Here is an 18,052-nt window from a genome sequence, read left to right on the forward strand (position 1 = left end):
CTTCAGCAAGGTGATAAAGAATCATCATAGATTTTCATTTTCTTTGTCTTTCCCTGGGCGGCATCACCTTTAGAATACCGAGCACAGCTGTCTAAAAAGAAAAATGAATTGGCAACACAAGCACACAGTCTGGTCCAAAAGGGCGAGCCGTAAAATATTTGATGTGCACAAATGAAAATTCCCTTTTTTGTTTATTCAGCGTTTTGATAAGAACGAAATAAAGAAAGAAGCAGCAACAGTGGCACATTTAAAAATATTAGTTTATTGTACGGTTGCACACTATTGCCACATGACTCCAGATTCAAAAAGGCTAACAGCAGCTAGTTGTTTATGTTCAAGTACATGCTATCAATAATCATATTTAATGATTATATAAAAAAATCATTACTGCTGTCATACAAGTGTAAAAAAAATAAGTGAAATGCAAAAGTATAAAATAGTTAAGTATACACAAATAAATACTTCTGGTGTACGATTATGCAAGCAGTACAGAAATATATGCAATTCCAAAGGCACGGAAGTAATACACTAGTACACAAGTGCAGAAATACATACTGTAGGTGCACTAGTAGTACAACCCCAATTCCAATGAAGTTGGGACGTTGTCTTAAACATAAATAAAAACAGAATACAATGATTTGCAAATCATGTTCAACCTGTATTTATTTGAATACACTACAAAGACAAGATATTTAATGTCCAAACTGATAAATGTGATTGTTTTTAGCAAATAATCATTAACTTAGAATTTTATGGCTGCAACACATTCCAAAAAAGCTGGGACAGGGTCATGTTTTCCAATGGGTTACATCACATTTTCTTTGAACAACATAAACCTTTGGGAAGTGAGGACACTAATTGTTGAAGCTTTGTAGATGGAATTCATTCCCATTCTTGCTTGATGTACAGCTTCAGCTGTTCAACAGTCCGGGGTCTCTGTTGTCGTATTTTACGCTTCATAATGCGCCACACATTTTCAATTGGAGACAGGTCTGGACTGCAGGCAGGCCAGTCTAGTACCCGCACTCTTTTACTACGAAGCCACGCTGTTGTAATATGTGAAGAATGTGCTTTGGCATTGTCTTGCTGAAATAAGCAGGGGCGTCCATGAAAAAGACTTTGCTTGGATGGCAGCATATGGTTCTCCAAAACCTGGATGTACCTTTCAGCATTAATGGTGGTTTTCTCCGGGCACTCCGGTTTCCTCCCACATCCCAAAAACATGCATGGTAGGTTAATTGACAACTCTAAATTGCGCGTAGGTGTGAATGTGAGTGCGAATGGTTGTTTATTTATATGTGCCCTGCGATTGGCTGGCAACCAGTTCAGGGTTTACCCCGGCTCCTGCTCGATGATAGCTGGGATAGGCTCCAGCACCCTTGTGAGGATGAGCGGCTCAGAAAATTGATGGATGGATGGTTTTCTGAAGTGTTCCTGAGCCCATGTGGTGATATCCTTTACACATTGATATCGGTTTTTGATGCAGTGCCGCCAGAGGGATCGAAGGTCCTTGAGCAGCCCTTGAGCAGTTGAACTGCTCAAGGGCTCTCAATATTGGTTTTCGGCCTTGCTGCATACATGCAGTGATTTGCATGTAAGCAAAGGTGCCCTGCCATTGGCTGGCGACCAGTTCAGGGTGTACCCCGCCTCCTGCCCGATGATAGCTGGGATAGGCTCCAGCACTCTCGCGACCCTTGTGAGGATAAGCGGCTCAGAAAATGGATGGATGGATAGATGATTTGCAAATCTTTGTATTCTGTTTTTATTTATGTTTAATACAACGTCCCAACTTCATTGGATTTGGGGTTGTACAAGAGTGCACAAGCGCATGAGAATGGAGTAGTACACCAAGTACACACAATTAGGCAAGTACAAAGGTAGTATGCATGTTGGACACAAATACCATAAGTGCACATGCAGTAGGCAAACACACAAATCCTAGAGTAGACAACCCTAGAGACACACAATTTGCACATAAGTACACAACCACACAGATGGTATTCAAGCCCTTATGCGCACAAGTAGCTGTCCACAAGTAATACATAAGTATCCAAATAACACACAGTTACATAAATGCACAATTACTTGAGTAGTACAGGAGTGCACAAATGTGTGTGCATGCGTGCGTGTGTAATTTTTGTGTGGATTGTTTACATTAATGACTCTTTGGGCCACCTTAGAGAAAATAGCTACACTATGTTCACCTCTTCTTCTTCTGTGGTCTAATTATGAAGCTTTGTGCCTTACAGTCGTCACCTCTAAACACCGCCAACAAATAGTGCTTTTAGATAGAGATTGTCCTGCCTGCTCCTTGCCTTGTTGTTGACAGGCTACCAAAAGGGTTGTTTATTTACTCAAGTGCGGAAGGGAGAGGCCTTTATTTGAAAAACAAGACAAAACATAAAGCCACACACGGCCCTCTGCTGGCTCAATAAAGTCAAACGGCCCTGTCGTCCTTAAGTTCAGAAAGTGCATGTTCCTCATCAAATGTAATACAATAATAACAATAACGATAAAATTAAATTAAAACCAGAAGTGAAAATCTGCCCAATGCGACAACTGATAGCAATTAAATATGGCGGGATAAGATGAATACGGAGCTAATATAACTTTCTATTTTAAATTTTAAGAGGATTTAAATAGCATTTTGGGCAGTTTTTGATGCGAGGCGTGATACAATTGTCCAAGTCGTCCGATTTCAGCTTCTCAACAGTAAATGTTCTCTGATTTCTGTAGTCCTCCATGAAAGCAGACTGATTATCTTTGTGTTTGATTAATATATGATATTTGCAAACATCTGCTTTTACTTTGGAACACATTGATCAACATTTTTGCCAATTTTCTGACAAGTTACAGACTAAACCAGTGACTGAATCAAAGTCAATTCATGGAAAAGATAATACTGTTTAATTTATTACATAATTATTTTATTTTTTTGCAGTCATTGTATGAATAACCTGGAATTGACATGTCGATGAACCTGAAGCAGTGTGTATCCAGCTAGTAGCCATTCACATCAATCAGATCCCAAGAAGTAGCGCTCAGTTTTAAAAAGGTTGGTGGGTATAATATCACTCCCGCTCGTGTTATATTGCTTAATTATTATTTGGTTTTGTTTCATCATTATCAATACCTAATAAAACAACAATAATCACTTCATAAACAGTATTTGATAGTGACACTTTTTTATTTATAAGTATTTTTATTATTTGTAACATTATAATTAGTAGTCATTTTTATTTATAATTATTTATATGTACTAATAATAATTGTTTCCATCACATTAATCAGTCGCCAACAAGTAGCTGTTTTAAAAAGGTTGGCGGGTATATAACACCACTCCCCCTTAATGTGTGATTTGTTTATTTGGTATCGTTTAATGATTAAACAAAACCAAATAAACAACAATTGGTTAATAAACAATAATAAAAAATATTTGCAATCAGCTTTAATAAAGCCTTTTTTATCCGATTATTTAATTGATTGCTGGAATAATCGAAATAATTTATTCAAAAAGTATTCAATATTTGTTATTGTATTTTTCTATTATTGTATATTTGTAAAATTATAGTTAGTATTTATATATTATATATTTATACAGTTGATTTATATTTGTGTATTTATTAATTTTATTGAATATTGTGAGTCATTTTTATTTATTTATTTTTATTTATATGTGATCTTTATATATATATATATTTTTTTTTAATTAAATGATGAATAGAGTGCACTTACGTAGCACTTTTACCGCCACCATCATGGTGCCCAAAGCACTTTACAGACGCTCACACATTCACTCATTCACACACACGTTCATACACCACTGGGCGGCTGTTGCCATGCAATGCGCTTCCATGCCCACTGGGAGCAATTCAGGGTTCAGTGTCTTGCCCAAGGACACATCAACAGTAAACAGTGAGAGCTGGGATTCGAACCGTTGACCATCATTACCAACTAAGCCACAGCCGGCCCATCTTATTAATTATATTTATATTTTGTTTGTACTTACTTATTTGTAATTGTTTAATGCACATAATGTTAATGGCATTTATTTTATGTATTTATTGTATTTATAGCCATTTATATATGTTATGATTGTTTTTTTTTAAAATGTAAAGTTTTTTTACAAAGGTTTATTTTATTTTCATATATTTATAGTTATTTGCTTGTTCATATCTTTGTTTATGTATTTATTTGTAATATAGATTTTTTTAATTTGTATTTATATTAAGCTATTTTCCAATCTTAAGAATAAGTATAAACATTTTATTATTTTTATATTTATATATGAGTATTTGTATTTACATTGCCATCCACACACTTTGTCTTGTTTCTTTGCGGCGGGGGCAGACAAACAAGGACATGGGCGGTGGGGGCAAAAGTGGGTGGGGGCGTGGGTAAAGAGGGTTGTGGGGGCTGTTAGCAAGTTAGCGCAGCGGCAGGGAGAACGGGAGCGGCGCGGGAGGGAGTCCGCTCGAATTGCTGCAGGAAGCAGAAGAGGAACGAAGTGGAGCCAAACGCGAGAGGAAGACTGTGAGTGAAGGCTAGTGAGGGAAAGTGGGAAAAGAAGACAGCGAGGAGGAGGAAGAGCAAGGAGTTGATGGATCGGAGTATTTTTAGAAGGCGAGCCAAGGAATAGCGAGGACAAACTCGTCTGCTCTGTTTTGTTTGCTTTCCTCCCCGATGCCAGTGTCATTTTGTAGCCTTGCACTTAAGACCTTGGTCGCGACGCCAGGCTCCATCCGTCCAAGCGAGAAGCGGCACGTGGAAGTCACAGAAGTGAGACCACCGTTCGGATGCAGACTGCCAATCAGCTTCAGTAAGTCAAATCACTGTTGCTGAAAGCCCTGAAACGGTAGACAAGAGAACCCCTGAACAAAGATGCTCTGCTCTCATTGATTTCATTTCCCTCTCATCTCACGTTTGTCAAGCCCCACCCACCCCTCCACCAACCCCCTACCCCCCATCGCACCCCCACTGGTTTGTATTCCATCCTCCCTCCTCCTCCTTTGGCGTCCTCGCTCACTCGCTGTCACACAAGCTGCAGCAGCGGACGCTTTTCAATTTCTTTCCGCTGAGTCGGCAGCATCAGGAGGGACCAACAAGTCCGCTCACTGAACCAACGCGGTGGTACCTCGGGGGGGAGTGTCCTTCCTCGACCAGTCAGAGGGTTGTACATCCGGGTCTGGATTTACCATTTACCCTGGAGCTACATGTGGGTCGCAGCCCCGCAAGCCGGGCTGGGAAATGACGCCGTCCCCGCGGTTGTAGGAGCCCTCTGGGCGGCGGTCATGGCTCGAGAGGGGCGCCGTATCCGGTCCCCGACAGCCACCCAGCGGCACGGAACAACCCGGGTGCTCACTTCCACACTGTTGTCGCAGACACACCTGCACGGGCTGAGGCAGGTGTGCGTCCCTGGCGGCTCCCTGGGCCGAAGAGTCCTCTGGCTCCTAGCGCTGTGCACCTCCCTGGGCCTGCTGCTGTCCTGGTCATCCAACCGGCTACTCCACTGGATGTCCTTCCCCACCTACACGCGGGTCCACACTGAGTGGGCCAAGGAACTGGCCTTCCCCGTGGTCACCATCTGCAACAACAACCCCATCCGCCTCTACAAGCTCACTAAGAGCGACCTGTACTTTGCCGGACACTGGCTTGGCCTGCTGCTGGCCAACCGTACTGTCCGGCCCCTGGTGCTGGACCTGCTGCAGGAGGACCGCATAGGCTGGTTTGGCAAGCTGTCCGACTTCAGGCTTTTCCTGCCGCCCCGGAACTTTGAGGGCACCAACTTGGAATTCATGGACCGACTTAGCCACCAGCTGGATGACATGCTGCTCTCCTGCAAGTACAGAGGGGAACCTTGCGGGGCTCACAACTTCTCGTCCGTAAGTTGTCTACATACGACATCATTTGTGCCATGCTCAATTGGGTTAAAGTCTGGAGGTGGACTTGGCAAGTCTAAAACCTCTCACAGCTTTAGTCAGTGCTCTACAGGATATAAATCTAGAGATTCACTTGGCCAATCTAAAACAATCCACTTCACCTTCCCAATTAGTCATTAACATGTAATCTGTGGCATACTCTATACCGTTTAAATCTGGAGATGAAGTTGGCAAGTCTAAAACAATCCTCTTCACCTTCAAAAACTGTAATTTAAAGTAATCCATGACATGCGCCCTAAGGATTCAGTTTGGAGATAGACTTTCCACAGATTTAGTCATTTTGGGTAATTTATATGCAGTGACATGATCTAGTCTATAGGGTTTAAGTCTGGAGATACACTTGGCCAGTCAAAAACCTTTCCACAATTTGTAAAAGGAGTGAGGCTGGTGTTCCGTTTCGTGTCTGTTCATTCACCTGTGCGACTCAAGATTGCCACAGTACTGACACAGCGTGATGTATGAGTTGCCTTGTTGACACCTGCAGACTATCTGCGAATCTCTACAACACAGAACCTTACCCCGAACGTAAACAAACACGTTGCCAAGAAAAAAGAACTACAAGCCATCTCTGATAGATTAGCGTAAGAGCAAAGAAACATTTTGATTTATGAATATTTTAGCTTTTGCTGAAAAGTATAATTTTTCTTTATATTTCTGGATTTATTGCAACATGTTCATATTTTTAATTTGTGTAATTTTGGCAGATAGAATTTTATTTAAAACATATATTGAGTTATTTTAAGTTGAATAATGTTTCTATTCACATTTATGTTTGGCCTGCAACCTAACGTCTGCTTTAAATTTTGGGCCCCTGTGTAAATCAAGTTTGACACCCCTCCTCTATAGGGTTTAAGTCTAGAGATTGACTTGGCGAGTCTAAAACCATCCACATTACCTTCACAATTAGTCATTTTCATGTAATCCTTGGTAATCGCTTTATGTTTTGTCTGGAAATTGACTTGGGCCAACTAAAACACCTTAACAATTTCTTACCTATAGACCCATAAATGTAATTGTCACAGGTCATCTACGAGCTATCGGTTTTCAAATCTGGCGAACGTCTTGGCCAGGCAAAACATCTTGACATTTTTTTAACACCCATGGGCGCTACACCCCTTACCGGTATATATGGCTTCATAAGCTTTAGTGGTCACGGGCCATTTATGCGTAATCGGTGGTATGCTGTGTAAATTTAAATCTAAACGACTTGACAAGTCTAAAACCTTCCACTTCACGATTGTTTTCTTACCCACAGATAGCTCCCTTCTTGTCGGTTTTACCTCTAACTAGTATATACACAACATTAGTCACCAAGGTCACCTTTTACCAACTTGGCCAGACTAAAACGCACTGACATTTTTCTGCACCCGTAGACACCTATCTGCTTTTCATGTTGCTTCCACCTCTAACTCATACAAGTGCAGTCTTCACAGGCAAACCCCCCAAATTTATAGTGTCTAAATTGTTCTGGATCACTTAAATGGTGACCTCTTTTGTAATGATTGGAGTCCTTAACAACGCATGTAAATCAATGGTGCGGCAACTGTTTGAACTTCCTGTAACAACTAATCGTTAAAGCGCTCGAGCACCAAATGAGTCACAGCCGCTTTCATTCAGAAGTCTAGAATGAAAGGCAACAAAAAAGGAATTGCTGCAAACACAAAAAGGTGCCAACTGAGGTATAAGGACCAAAGGATGAAAACTGACAATGTACACCACATTCTCTCCCTTTCAAATGTACTGGTAGACTGAGGCCTTTTTTGCTCTAGACTGAGAAAAAACAGTTTGCTTTGTGGCTCTCCGGTTATCATGTTGGTTACACCTTTACTTAGCATAAACAGAGTTTTAGTCATCGCGAGTAATTTACGCATAATCGGTGGTATATTCTATAGCAGTGATTTCCAACCTTTATGGAGCCAAGGCACATATTTTACAATTGAAAAATCTCACGGCACACCAACAAACAAAAATGTCACAAAAAGTGGGTACATTAATTACTGTATGTACTTCCTGCCATCTAATAGAATAGCATTTATTTGTTCTGTCTGTCACTACGCCTCACTGGCATAAATAGATGAACAAAGATGAATTATTTCTTATTATTTTAAGCAATTACGTAAAACTTTATAATTTCCCACAGCACACCTGAAGAGCGCTCACGGCACACTAATGTGCCCTGGCACACTGGTTGAGTTTATAAAGATTGACTTGACAAGTATAAAATCTTTCACTTCACATTTTTTTCCATCCAAAGATAGCTCCCTTTTTCCAGGCTATTTACACCTAGGCCAGGGTATTTGGCATTGTAGCCAGATGGCGTAGTGATAGCATTCTCTGTCATACTATCTGCCACGTTCCAACTCATCTGCAGGCTAGGATACAACTCAAGTCATTTACGTGGAAATTGTAGCATAAATTTAGTCAGTCTTAAAAACTTCCACTTTACCGTTACAAGTACAAACTCAAATTTGAAGCTTTAAGAGAAACCCGTAATGGCGGTGAGAATCTTTTCTGGCGTGTTCTCGCTTATAAGACTTCAGCTCCCGTGTGGTTAAGAACTGCCGACGAGAAAAATAAAAAGTTGGACCCTGTGTGGGTGTTACTACTACGCTTTTTATCTCTCTCCTCGCATTGTTGTTGTGATTGTGTTTGTGCACTGGCAGCCCCGAAAGCCCAAGAGGTGCATCAGCTCACCGCTGAAAGGGCTTTAATAACAATCAGGCTCTTCCATCCATTAGCTTTGAGCTAGACACGTGAATGCCAGGCTGCATCGTGATAGTTTTCTTTGACAAACCTGTACAATACCTCCCCTTTTAAATCTAATTTTAACCCAAACTCTTGTTGAAAAGGACTGATTACGTCACACGTTCACATCCTTACCTGAGCAATGACACTTGGTGGCTACATGCTAGCTTTGTTAATGTATTTTAAGCAGAGGTGGGTAGAGTAGCCAAATATTGTAATCAAGTAAGAGAACCGTTACTTGAAAGTGATATGACTCAAGTGAATGTAAAAAGTACTCCTCCCATTACTCACGTAAGACGAAGAAAGTACTACTCAACTACTAAGTAAATAGTGAGTAACTTCTGCTTTATTCTTTAAATCAGAGCATCAAATATAAATACAAATAACTAAATCAAATGTAAATGTGCAGTGTGTGTGCACGTGCATGTGTGTGAGCGACATTAGCATGTATCCTAAAAGATGCATGTTTTACGGTCAATGTGTAAAAACAACAACAAAAACATCTGCAACTTACCACAAGGTGTTTTCTCAATTTATAAGTGGGCTGGAATATCCACGTAAGGGCAGACAATGCCAGACAAATACTACAATGCATAAAAGCTGTAGTTTTTCATCATCTGAAATGTAAACACAGTCGCGTGCCGTTGCCCTCAATGGGAACGACGACCTTCCCAACATGGCCGCCACGTAGGTACGTCGATTAGCTGGGCTGGTGTAGCTAGTGTTTATATTTACTGTATGCCCGCAAAGCCCAATAGAAGACGTGTGCTGTCATGTCACTGCCTTGTGTTAGTTGATTGCTGCACTAGCGCTTACGTTGGATTGGAGCAAACAGCGCATAATGTGGAAGTCGTACACTAAACAGATCACACACAAAGAAAAACTGATAAGCAGTCATTGATAAAGTAGCGGGCAGCATGTAGATCATTGTAACAGAGTAAAAGTACTGTTTCTTAACATACTTGAGTAAAAGTTAAAAGTATGCTGCATTAAAACTACTCTAATAAGTGCAATTTATCCAAAATGCTACTTGAGTAAATGTAACGGAGTAAATGTAGAGCGTTCCTACCCACCTTTTAAGGAGTATATGTCCTGCAAAAGTTACCAAATCTGGCATTGCAAATATTTTGCAAGCCTGAGCTTTTGCGCCCAAAAAAGTGAAATTGAACTTTTTAAAATGTTTATGTCATCTATGAATTATCTTCCCAATCTGTCTATTTTACCTCTATAGGTTTAAATCTGGAGATTTAATTGGCCAGTTTAAAACCTTCCACTTCAACTTCACTTTTTTACACATCTATAGACCAGCATAAAGGTACGTGTCGTCACAGGCAAAAGCCTGGTACTGAAGGGCCTCGACTTATTATCCTGTTCTGCAACATGCAAACTTTTGCCAGCTAAGCTAATGAGGCTATCTAGCCTTCATTCCTTCTTTCCATCCTTCAGTCACAGCCCAACTTCTTCATGGCGCTAACGGGCCTTCTGTGATTTGTAGCTAATCTCATTAGCGAGGACTCGTTGAGGTCTTTTATTTTTGGTATTGACTGGGGGAAAAAAAAAATTGTTTTGGGGCATTACTCCCTTCAGATCAGAAGAATGCTCGATTGCAGGGGTGAGCAAACTTTTGTGCTTATGGGCCACAAAGATTTTTAATATGGACAGAAGGGCCAGGTCATATGTAGATGAGGAAGTTAAAATGTTCATGTAAATTATGGAAAATTCTTAGTCGTGGTTTAATGATCAAATAAAAATTCATTCTTGTTTTGATTTTATTTATAATTAATCAACCAATTTTTGATACAATAACTATACATGAAAATTGTTTATTTTACTTTTATTATTTTCAATAAAGAATAATTTGACTTAATAATAAATTAAGTCTGAAACCTTCCACCACCTGTAAGTCATCAGTTCCTTGAGGTCTTTTTCTTTATCACTGTATTTGGAGTGCTGCTACTCAGGATGAATCCTGACAAAACAGGACGCACGTTAGCCTCGGCCGAGCCTCACTGGGAATCTTACAGTATCTCACCATGGGGAAGAAGAAGAAGACAAAGAAGGAAACAAAGAAGTGGAGGATCAATAAATCCATTTGTGCTGGATTTTTGAGTTCGGCTCAACTCTCTGCGGTTGAACCAGCGTGGGAGACCCAAGCGTGAACAAAGAACTTCCCCGAGACGGCTTCTCGAAATAGCAACTAGGTAATGTTCTCTTTGATGAACCTCATCCACCTGCAATGCTAACCAAGCGCCACCAATTAAACGGTGCGACGCCTCATCACACGCTCTGCAGCTTGCGTGGAAGTAAACCTTTTTTTCCCCCCTTTGCCCTGAGGTGAGCAATCCAGCATCTCCACAGAAATCTAATAACTGTAAAGTATTGTTGACTATCTTCAAGTGCTCGAGGTGATTTTATTTATTTTTTCTATTATGGCTCACCCTGCGGGGAGTTGTGTGCTTCACATTTGTTGTTATTTAAGCCAGATGTTTCTATTGGAAACACAACAATCACTTCAAACCTGTTGGCATCAAATGGACACCTCCGTACAATCTGTTTGTAAACATGAGAGTGTACATTAAAGCCAACTGTGACTTACAGAGACAGCACACGTTGGGTTGGAAATGGATACAATCAATTTCGTTTGAGTATAACTCTAATTCATGTATCTCCACAATTGTTGTTCCTTGAGGCAGTCAAAAGTCAAATCGAATCCAAATGTATTTAGTTCAGGTTATTCTATGCTGACAGACGTTTGGTGTCAGAAGTGGGATGGTCAACCGTGAGGTTACCCACTCGGGGATGGGACGGAGCAGGGTGGGTACACCATATGGCTCCCGTGTCGCAGTCTGAGTATTGCTTTTTTTCCCCACGCCAACAGACGTTTGGTGTCAGACGTTGGCTGTAGGGTTATCCACTCACAGATTCGTATTCGAGCCTGGAAATGTGTTGGAATGGTCGCGTGATGGAGCATGCCATCACTTGGTTTGTGTATGCAATTTGACTACCTGTTCAGTCAGCAGTGGTGTCAGAAGTGGAATGATCAGATCTGAAGCAGGTATTGCAGCAGCTGATCATCTATCACTGAGTCTAGAGACAGGTGAGGCACTCTACAGTGGAGTTTCCCCCCTCCCAACAGACTTTTGGTGTCAGAAGTGTGATGGTCTGTCTTCAGGTTATCTACTTGGTGATAAGAGACTCGTTTTTGAGCCTGGAGATGGGTTGGAACGTGGCAGAGAATGCTATCACTACACCATCTGGTTACCATGCTAAATAACCTGGCTCGTGGTCAGTGTACAGTTATTTGTGGTGTCAGAAGTGGGGTGCCAGTTTTTAGGGCATTCGTCGGAATGATATTTGGGATAGGAGACTCTTTTTCGCAGCTCTCCGAAGACGGCTCATTGGATCGTAATGAATTTGCTTAGTTTTTGGTGTCAGAAGTGGGACGGTCAGCCACAGCTATGACTATCTCATCATCTGGCTACCACGGCAAATATCTTGGCCTCGTCATCAGTGTCCCGTGATTCTTGGCGTCAGAAGTGGGGTGCCAGTAATAAGGCCATCCGTCAGAAGTACACTTGGTTCAGGAGATCCGTTTCTGCCTTAAACCAAAGAGACAGTCAATGGATCTGAAAGGGATTCCTATTGTTTGGGTGTCAGAAGTCTGATGATCATCTGTGAGAGCATCTCTTTTGCGTATTGGTCTTGTTTCTGAGCCTGGAGATGGCTGGGAACGCGACATGCGTGACAAGAGACATCTTGAACCCGTCACATTTGGTGTTAAAAATGTTGACGTATTGAGTTGTAAGTGCAATCATGAAGGGTGTGCTCTCGTGTTTGAGGCTCACCTTTTGTCATCGGGGTTTACGCCAGGCGGGACCGTGTGCCGTATCGATCCGGATCAGAGCAAACACGCTAAGCTCCAGTCGGTCGCCACGATCTCATTAACTCCCTCGCTGTGGAGCGCTTTCTTCCTGTTGTGATTGAAACGAATGCTCGCTAATTTGTCGTCAGGGCCACCACGTTGCAGTTAGGTAGCTCTGTCTCCATGTGGAAAAGCGACAACCTTGAACACGGATGGCGAAATTGGACGTGGCTCGCGTTCGTAAAGTCACCCCGCTGCATAATGGCGAGGTTATTACAGCTGTACTGTGCCATAAATATCATTCATAATTTCTGCGTAATGAAAATGTTTTTCGTGACTGCGATCATAGCCGTGAATGCTGTCTGCCGTGACCTCAAAGAAACATATAGCAGAGAGCATGTTTACATTTCAACGCGACGCCCACCGCGCAAATATTTATTCACTTTCAGCTCAGCAAGCACCCACACGAACGTCAAATATGAGAAAGTAGAGGCTAACAGTTTGGATTTTTCCTTAATTATCCTAAGAATGACATATATTACTTCAATTCGCTTTCAAAAGGTCTTAAAATAGCAAATTTGTGTCGTATTTCATTTTGCTGAGTGTAAAAGCTAAAGGCTCATTTATGCTAACACGGCAATAGTGGATGATGCAAAACTGGAAGCAGCTACTTATTTTTTTTTTGTCTGTATTGTCAAATCAAAATTTATGTTTCTCAAAGAATGATCTACGCGAATACACCATTTTATTTTATTTTATTTCTTCATGTTCTTAATATAGCAGAATAAAAAACTCAAGACTGGATTTGAACTGAGCTAACATTAATATGCTTATTTTGTTATGTCTGGTAGTCTATTCTCAAATCTTTTTTTTTTTTTTTGAAAACACTAAACAAATCTGCGATTGGCTGGCAACCAGTTCAGGGTGTACCCCGCCTCCTGCCCGATGACAGCTGGGATAGGCTCCAGCACGCCCGCGACCCTAGTGTGGAGAAGCGGCTCAGAAAATGGATGGATGGACTAAAAGAAATATCAGAATTAAGACTGCTTTATTTTTTTGTAAATAACTGCAACAACATTAATGTAAAATAAATAAATAGAAACAATGATTGACAGAAAAATATATTTTTTTAACAAATCATTATTATAATGTTAAACAAGAAGATCGAGAAGATTTATTGAAGTAACGATCCGGACGTTTCCAGTCACCATTTGCATAATCTAACAAAGGATAAATGATCTTTTTTTTCCAAGGTACAGGATACATGCAAATGTATTACATAGGGCGAATAGTCATGTTTGTAACATTTCTCAGGCCAAAATGCTTTGAAAGTGTCAAGGCAACAAAAGCAGAAAGTTTGGCGCAATCTCAATGACTGCAGCAGTGGCCATTCATCGCTTCTCAGCGGAAATGTTGACTCAGACTCGATGATGCCGCTGTGTTATTGTCAAAAGGGAGTTATCGTCTTCCGTTCCTGGTGTTGCTGCTGACTGCCACAGAAAGAGCCGGCCGAGCGGGACGAATGGCCGCTGCTGTCCGCTAATCGGCCCGTCGTCCTTAAGTGTCTTTCATTTGGCGTGATGCAATTAAAGAACGACAAGAGTTATGTGCGCGGTACCTCCCCTCCGGCTCTTCATTGAAGTCATTTGATCGGGATTTGGCAAAAAAAAAAAAAAAAGAACTTTATTTTAACTGTGTTGTTGCAAATTACAACTCCACTACACATATATCAGGATGTCATTATAGCGCTTTTTTCTCAGTTCCGTGACTTAAGAGTTTGATTAGCTCTTTGATCAAGCTTGTAACTCATATTACTCGATCACAGTGTGTTAAATAAATTCTCCCAATTAAAATGAATTAAAATTCCATGAATCCGTTACAGTGACCTTGTTAAAAAAACTTTTTATGAGGATAAATAGCACTGTTTTGTATATACAGTAAGATAATATAAAGAAACAAACGCATTCCTGATGACCGTGTGAGGCGGTTTGGTCACACACAAGACGCCGTACTGGTGCAGCCTATTTGTCTTATGTGCTCTTTTATTGGCGGCATACAACTTACCCCTTTGGCTGCGATCCCGCCGGAAGAACATTGTCGCTATCTGTCAAAAAACGAGAAGAAGCGTTAACCTGCCCCCCCCCCCGCGGCTAGTGCTGTTTTTTCTTTCTAAATGACAGGAAAAAGACATTTTGACCCTGGTCAAGATGAGAGAAGATTTCTGCCGACTTCCAACTTTGCACTCACGCTGCTCCTGCTGCCATGAGACGAGTAGCACTCGATCTGCACTTCAGTTCGCACTCAATGCATTCAGTGCATTTTTCGCACGTTACCATTAGTGTCCTTAGAGAGGTGTCACGAAGGAAGGTGGAAAGTAAAGACAAACCGCAAGAGAAACCAGGAGATGTTGAGCTCCTGTCAATAATTGAACGAGATCTCGCTGCTTCTGTCGTCGCCTTCTTCGTTTTCGTCTTTCTTTTAACGAATAATGGAAAAGAAAACAGGAGGCAATTTACAGTGATGGCTCCTGTCTGTTTGACAGCTCACTTTTAATCCCCCTCCTTTTTCACCCTCTATAGACCGCTGTATGTATGAAGACATTTCCACATGAGCTTCCATCAATAGTAGAAACAAAGTATCAAGACAAATTCCTTCACAGACAAACTGCAAATTGCAACCACACATTCTAGAAAAATGAGTGACAATAAATTCCAAAACATTTTTTGTTCTTGTTGCGTGTGGGCGGAGCATGGCAGCAAAGTGTCATGATTCGCCATTGATTTAGTAGTGCTCCCAGGAAATATTGTGTTCCAAGTGTCCTTTAATTTTGGAGGGAAAATTCAGCCCTTAATGCTGGTTTCACTTAGAAACATGACATTTAAGACATGTCTATCAGGGGTAGTGCTACAAAAAAAGCTCAATAAGCTATGCCTGAAAAGACAGGAAATATGTTTGAAGTTGACATTTTAGGCTGATTTTGGCCATTACCAGGCATCTCTCAAGGACAAACTCATTTTGGACTTTTCCAAGTGTCCTTTGAATTTTTTGGAAGATTCAGTCCTTGACGCCAGTTTCACTTAACAACAAAAAAATTGGTTTATCTATCATGAGTAGATGCACAAAAAAAGTCTAAAAAATCCATGTCCAGTGAGACACAGGAAGTCTGCCATTTCTGTTTGTAGTGGCCGTTTTAAGCAAATTTTAGACATGTCCAAGTGTCATTCAAAGACATACTCGTCCTAGAGCTTTTTCTCCGATAGCTACCGAATTCAAACTATATACTTAACAGACGGAGAACACTAAATTGAGAAGCAGTGTTTGTCAATGAGTGCGGGCGGCGCATTCTGCCAAAGTTTGATGACTTGCTATGAAACAAAACTTTTAATACCTCATGGCTTAAAAACAAAAAAACAAAAAAAAGTCTCAAGATGTCATGCCTAAAAAGAGACAGGAAGTGGCCATTTTAGGACCATTGTCACATTTTCACATAAAACATGAACCTTTAAATGCCAACTCCGCAAGGATATATCTTGACCAAATGTCTCGTGGTGGAATACGGGGCTGCAGACTAACTGCAGATGCTCCAATTTTCCTTCAAACTCTGCATACCTGTATCTCTCCTTCCTGCCCACCTCCCAAACTTTCCCCAACAAATTTCACATTTGATGACTTATGCCGCAAAAATTCATCCATACCCAGAGTCGTACATCTGTTTCTGTGACCTTCTAAGTAACCTCCAGGGGGTGCACACATGCTGCTCCCCCAACACAAATGTCAAATCAGCACGGCAGGGACTACATTTTTTTGTTTGAAGCTCATTTGCATACAGCACAGTATACTGTTGATGTTATTGCACCAATGCCAACACAAACATTTAAGTCACTTTTGAATTGCTTATTTCCAAACCGTTGGGTCTCCCGATTGCCTGGTCACCCATCAACACACCGCACAGTAGAGTGGGTGAGGGGGTTGGGGGGTGTTGAGCAGTGCCTTATTTTCTCAGGACCTAAGTTTAGCCTGATTTGCTAGTGGAAGTTATGAACAATCTTTGCTGCATGTTCATGTGCATTTCTAGTGCATTGTTGGGAAATCAAATCAATTGTAAGCCATTTATTTTGAAGGTTACTGTTGTAAGATGAGTTAGAAATGATATAAATAATAACTGGCCCAATGGTTAAGACCATCGCCTGCCACCGTGGGGGACCTAGGTTTAAGACCCCGACTGGACCATCCGCCAACATCCCCCGGACTCACGGCTGTGGTGTCCTTGAGCAAGACACCGATACCCCGAAATGCTCCCCGGGCGCTTCAGATGCCCCCTGCTCGAGTGTGTTCACTGTGATGGGTTAAATGCAGAGAGCAAATTTCGTGTGCATGCATGCATGTTCATGATAATAAAAATAAAAGGTGATTCTTCTTCTTCTTCTGTTTTGGGATCACAGTTGAGGGTATATTTATAGTTTAAGCTATTAATTCGCTGAGCGCTCGCCTGTTCGTGGTTTGCTGTTTGTGAATTCACCAATTAGATTACCCCCCCCCCCCCCCCCAATGGAACCTATCCTCAGCTATAGCTAAAAAAAAATAAAAAAGACAAAAAAAAATTAACTTTACATTTTTGTGCTCTTTCGCTCATGCGCTGTCACAAGATGGCCCCAAATATGTGGAAGTGATAGCGCTCGACTGATAGACAAACAGCTTTGAAAGTTGGGGAGGAGAAAAGTTTCGTCTGGGTTTTTAGTGGAAGTTACAGAGAGTCTTTGCCGCATATGCAGACACGCACAGTGATTTTGATCAGTCAAATAAGTAAGCTATTTATTTTTAGGGCTAATGTTGTAAGATGAATTTGTTTTGGTATTAGAGTTTAGGGTAGAGTAACAGTTAAAATTATTAATATAAGCAATTATAAACAGGTGAATTTCCACTACAGTTTCTGGGCGTTCGTGGCCTCAGTGATGAGTGATTGCCTCTTTTCCGCTTGCTTCAGTCCGCTAGCTGATTTTTCCTCTGTTACTGCCTCCCACGTGTCGTGACCCGCGCTGTCGCGGCACCGCACAGCGGGGAGATGTGCTAATAGGGTGTCCATATTTCCCGACGCCTGCTCAAAACACCCGTGGGAGTCGGCATAATGAGCCAGCGGCACCTGTGTCCGCCGAGTGAGGCGGATTACGATAGTTCGCGTTGGCATCCATCTCGCAAATGTTGCACTGTGAAATATCCACGGCGGCCGTTCGGGGTGCAATTTGACGCCAGAGCGGGAGAAATCATGCGGGAGTGTCGCGGGAGTCATTTGGCGAGCCAGGCAGCGCCGCAACATATTTATTGGGATTTTTTTTCGCTCTCGGTGTGAGACGCGCACTTCACGAGTCATGAATAACAAGAGGGGGGCTCTTGGTTGCCTCATCACCAAAGCGGCAATTTAATTCCAGCTATCTGCGTGAAAAGAAGAGCAAGAAGTTTGCAAATGAGTCGTTAAAAGTCGGAGGAGAGGCACACTCCTAAACAGATA

General features: G+C 41.5%; 1 protein-coding gene across 10 annotated transcripts in view; it reads left to right on the forward strand.

Moving 5' to 3' along the window:
- The window catches only part of asic2 (acid-sensing (proton-gated) ion channel 2), a 162,245-nt gene that overhangs the window by 85,841 nt on the left and 58,352 nt on the right, over nt 1-18,052 (forward strand). For 2 of the 10 annotated variants that reach the window (XM_061749349.1, XM_061749358.1), the window contains exon 1: nt 4,451-5,882. The exons of the other annotated variants lie outside the window; for them this stretch is intronic. In XM_061749349.1, the coding sequence (XP_061605333.1) occupies nt 5,214-5,882 (669 nt within the window). In that variant the 5' untranslated portion in view covers nt 4,451-5,213. Of the gene's footprint in view, nt 1-4,450; nt 5,883-18,052 lie in introns of those variants that run through there. 10 annotated transcript variants of the gene reach the window in all.

The sequence above is a fragment of the Phyllopteryx taeniolatus genome, chromosome 16 (genome assembly GCF_024500385.1).
Source record: "Phyllopteryx taeniolatus isolate TA_2022b chromosome 16, UOR_Ptae_1.2, whole genome shotgun sequence".
In the NCBI taxonomy this organism is placed as follows: domain Eukaryota; kingdom Metazoa; phylum Chordata; class Actinopteri; order Syngnathiformes; family Syngnathidae; genus Phyllopteryx; species Phyllopteryx taeniolatus.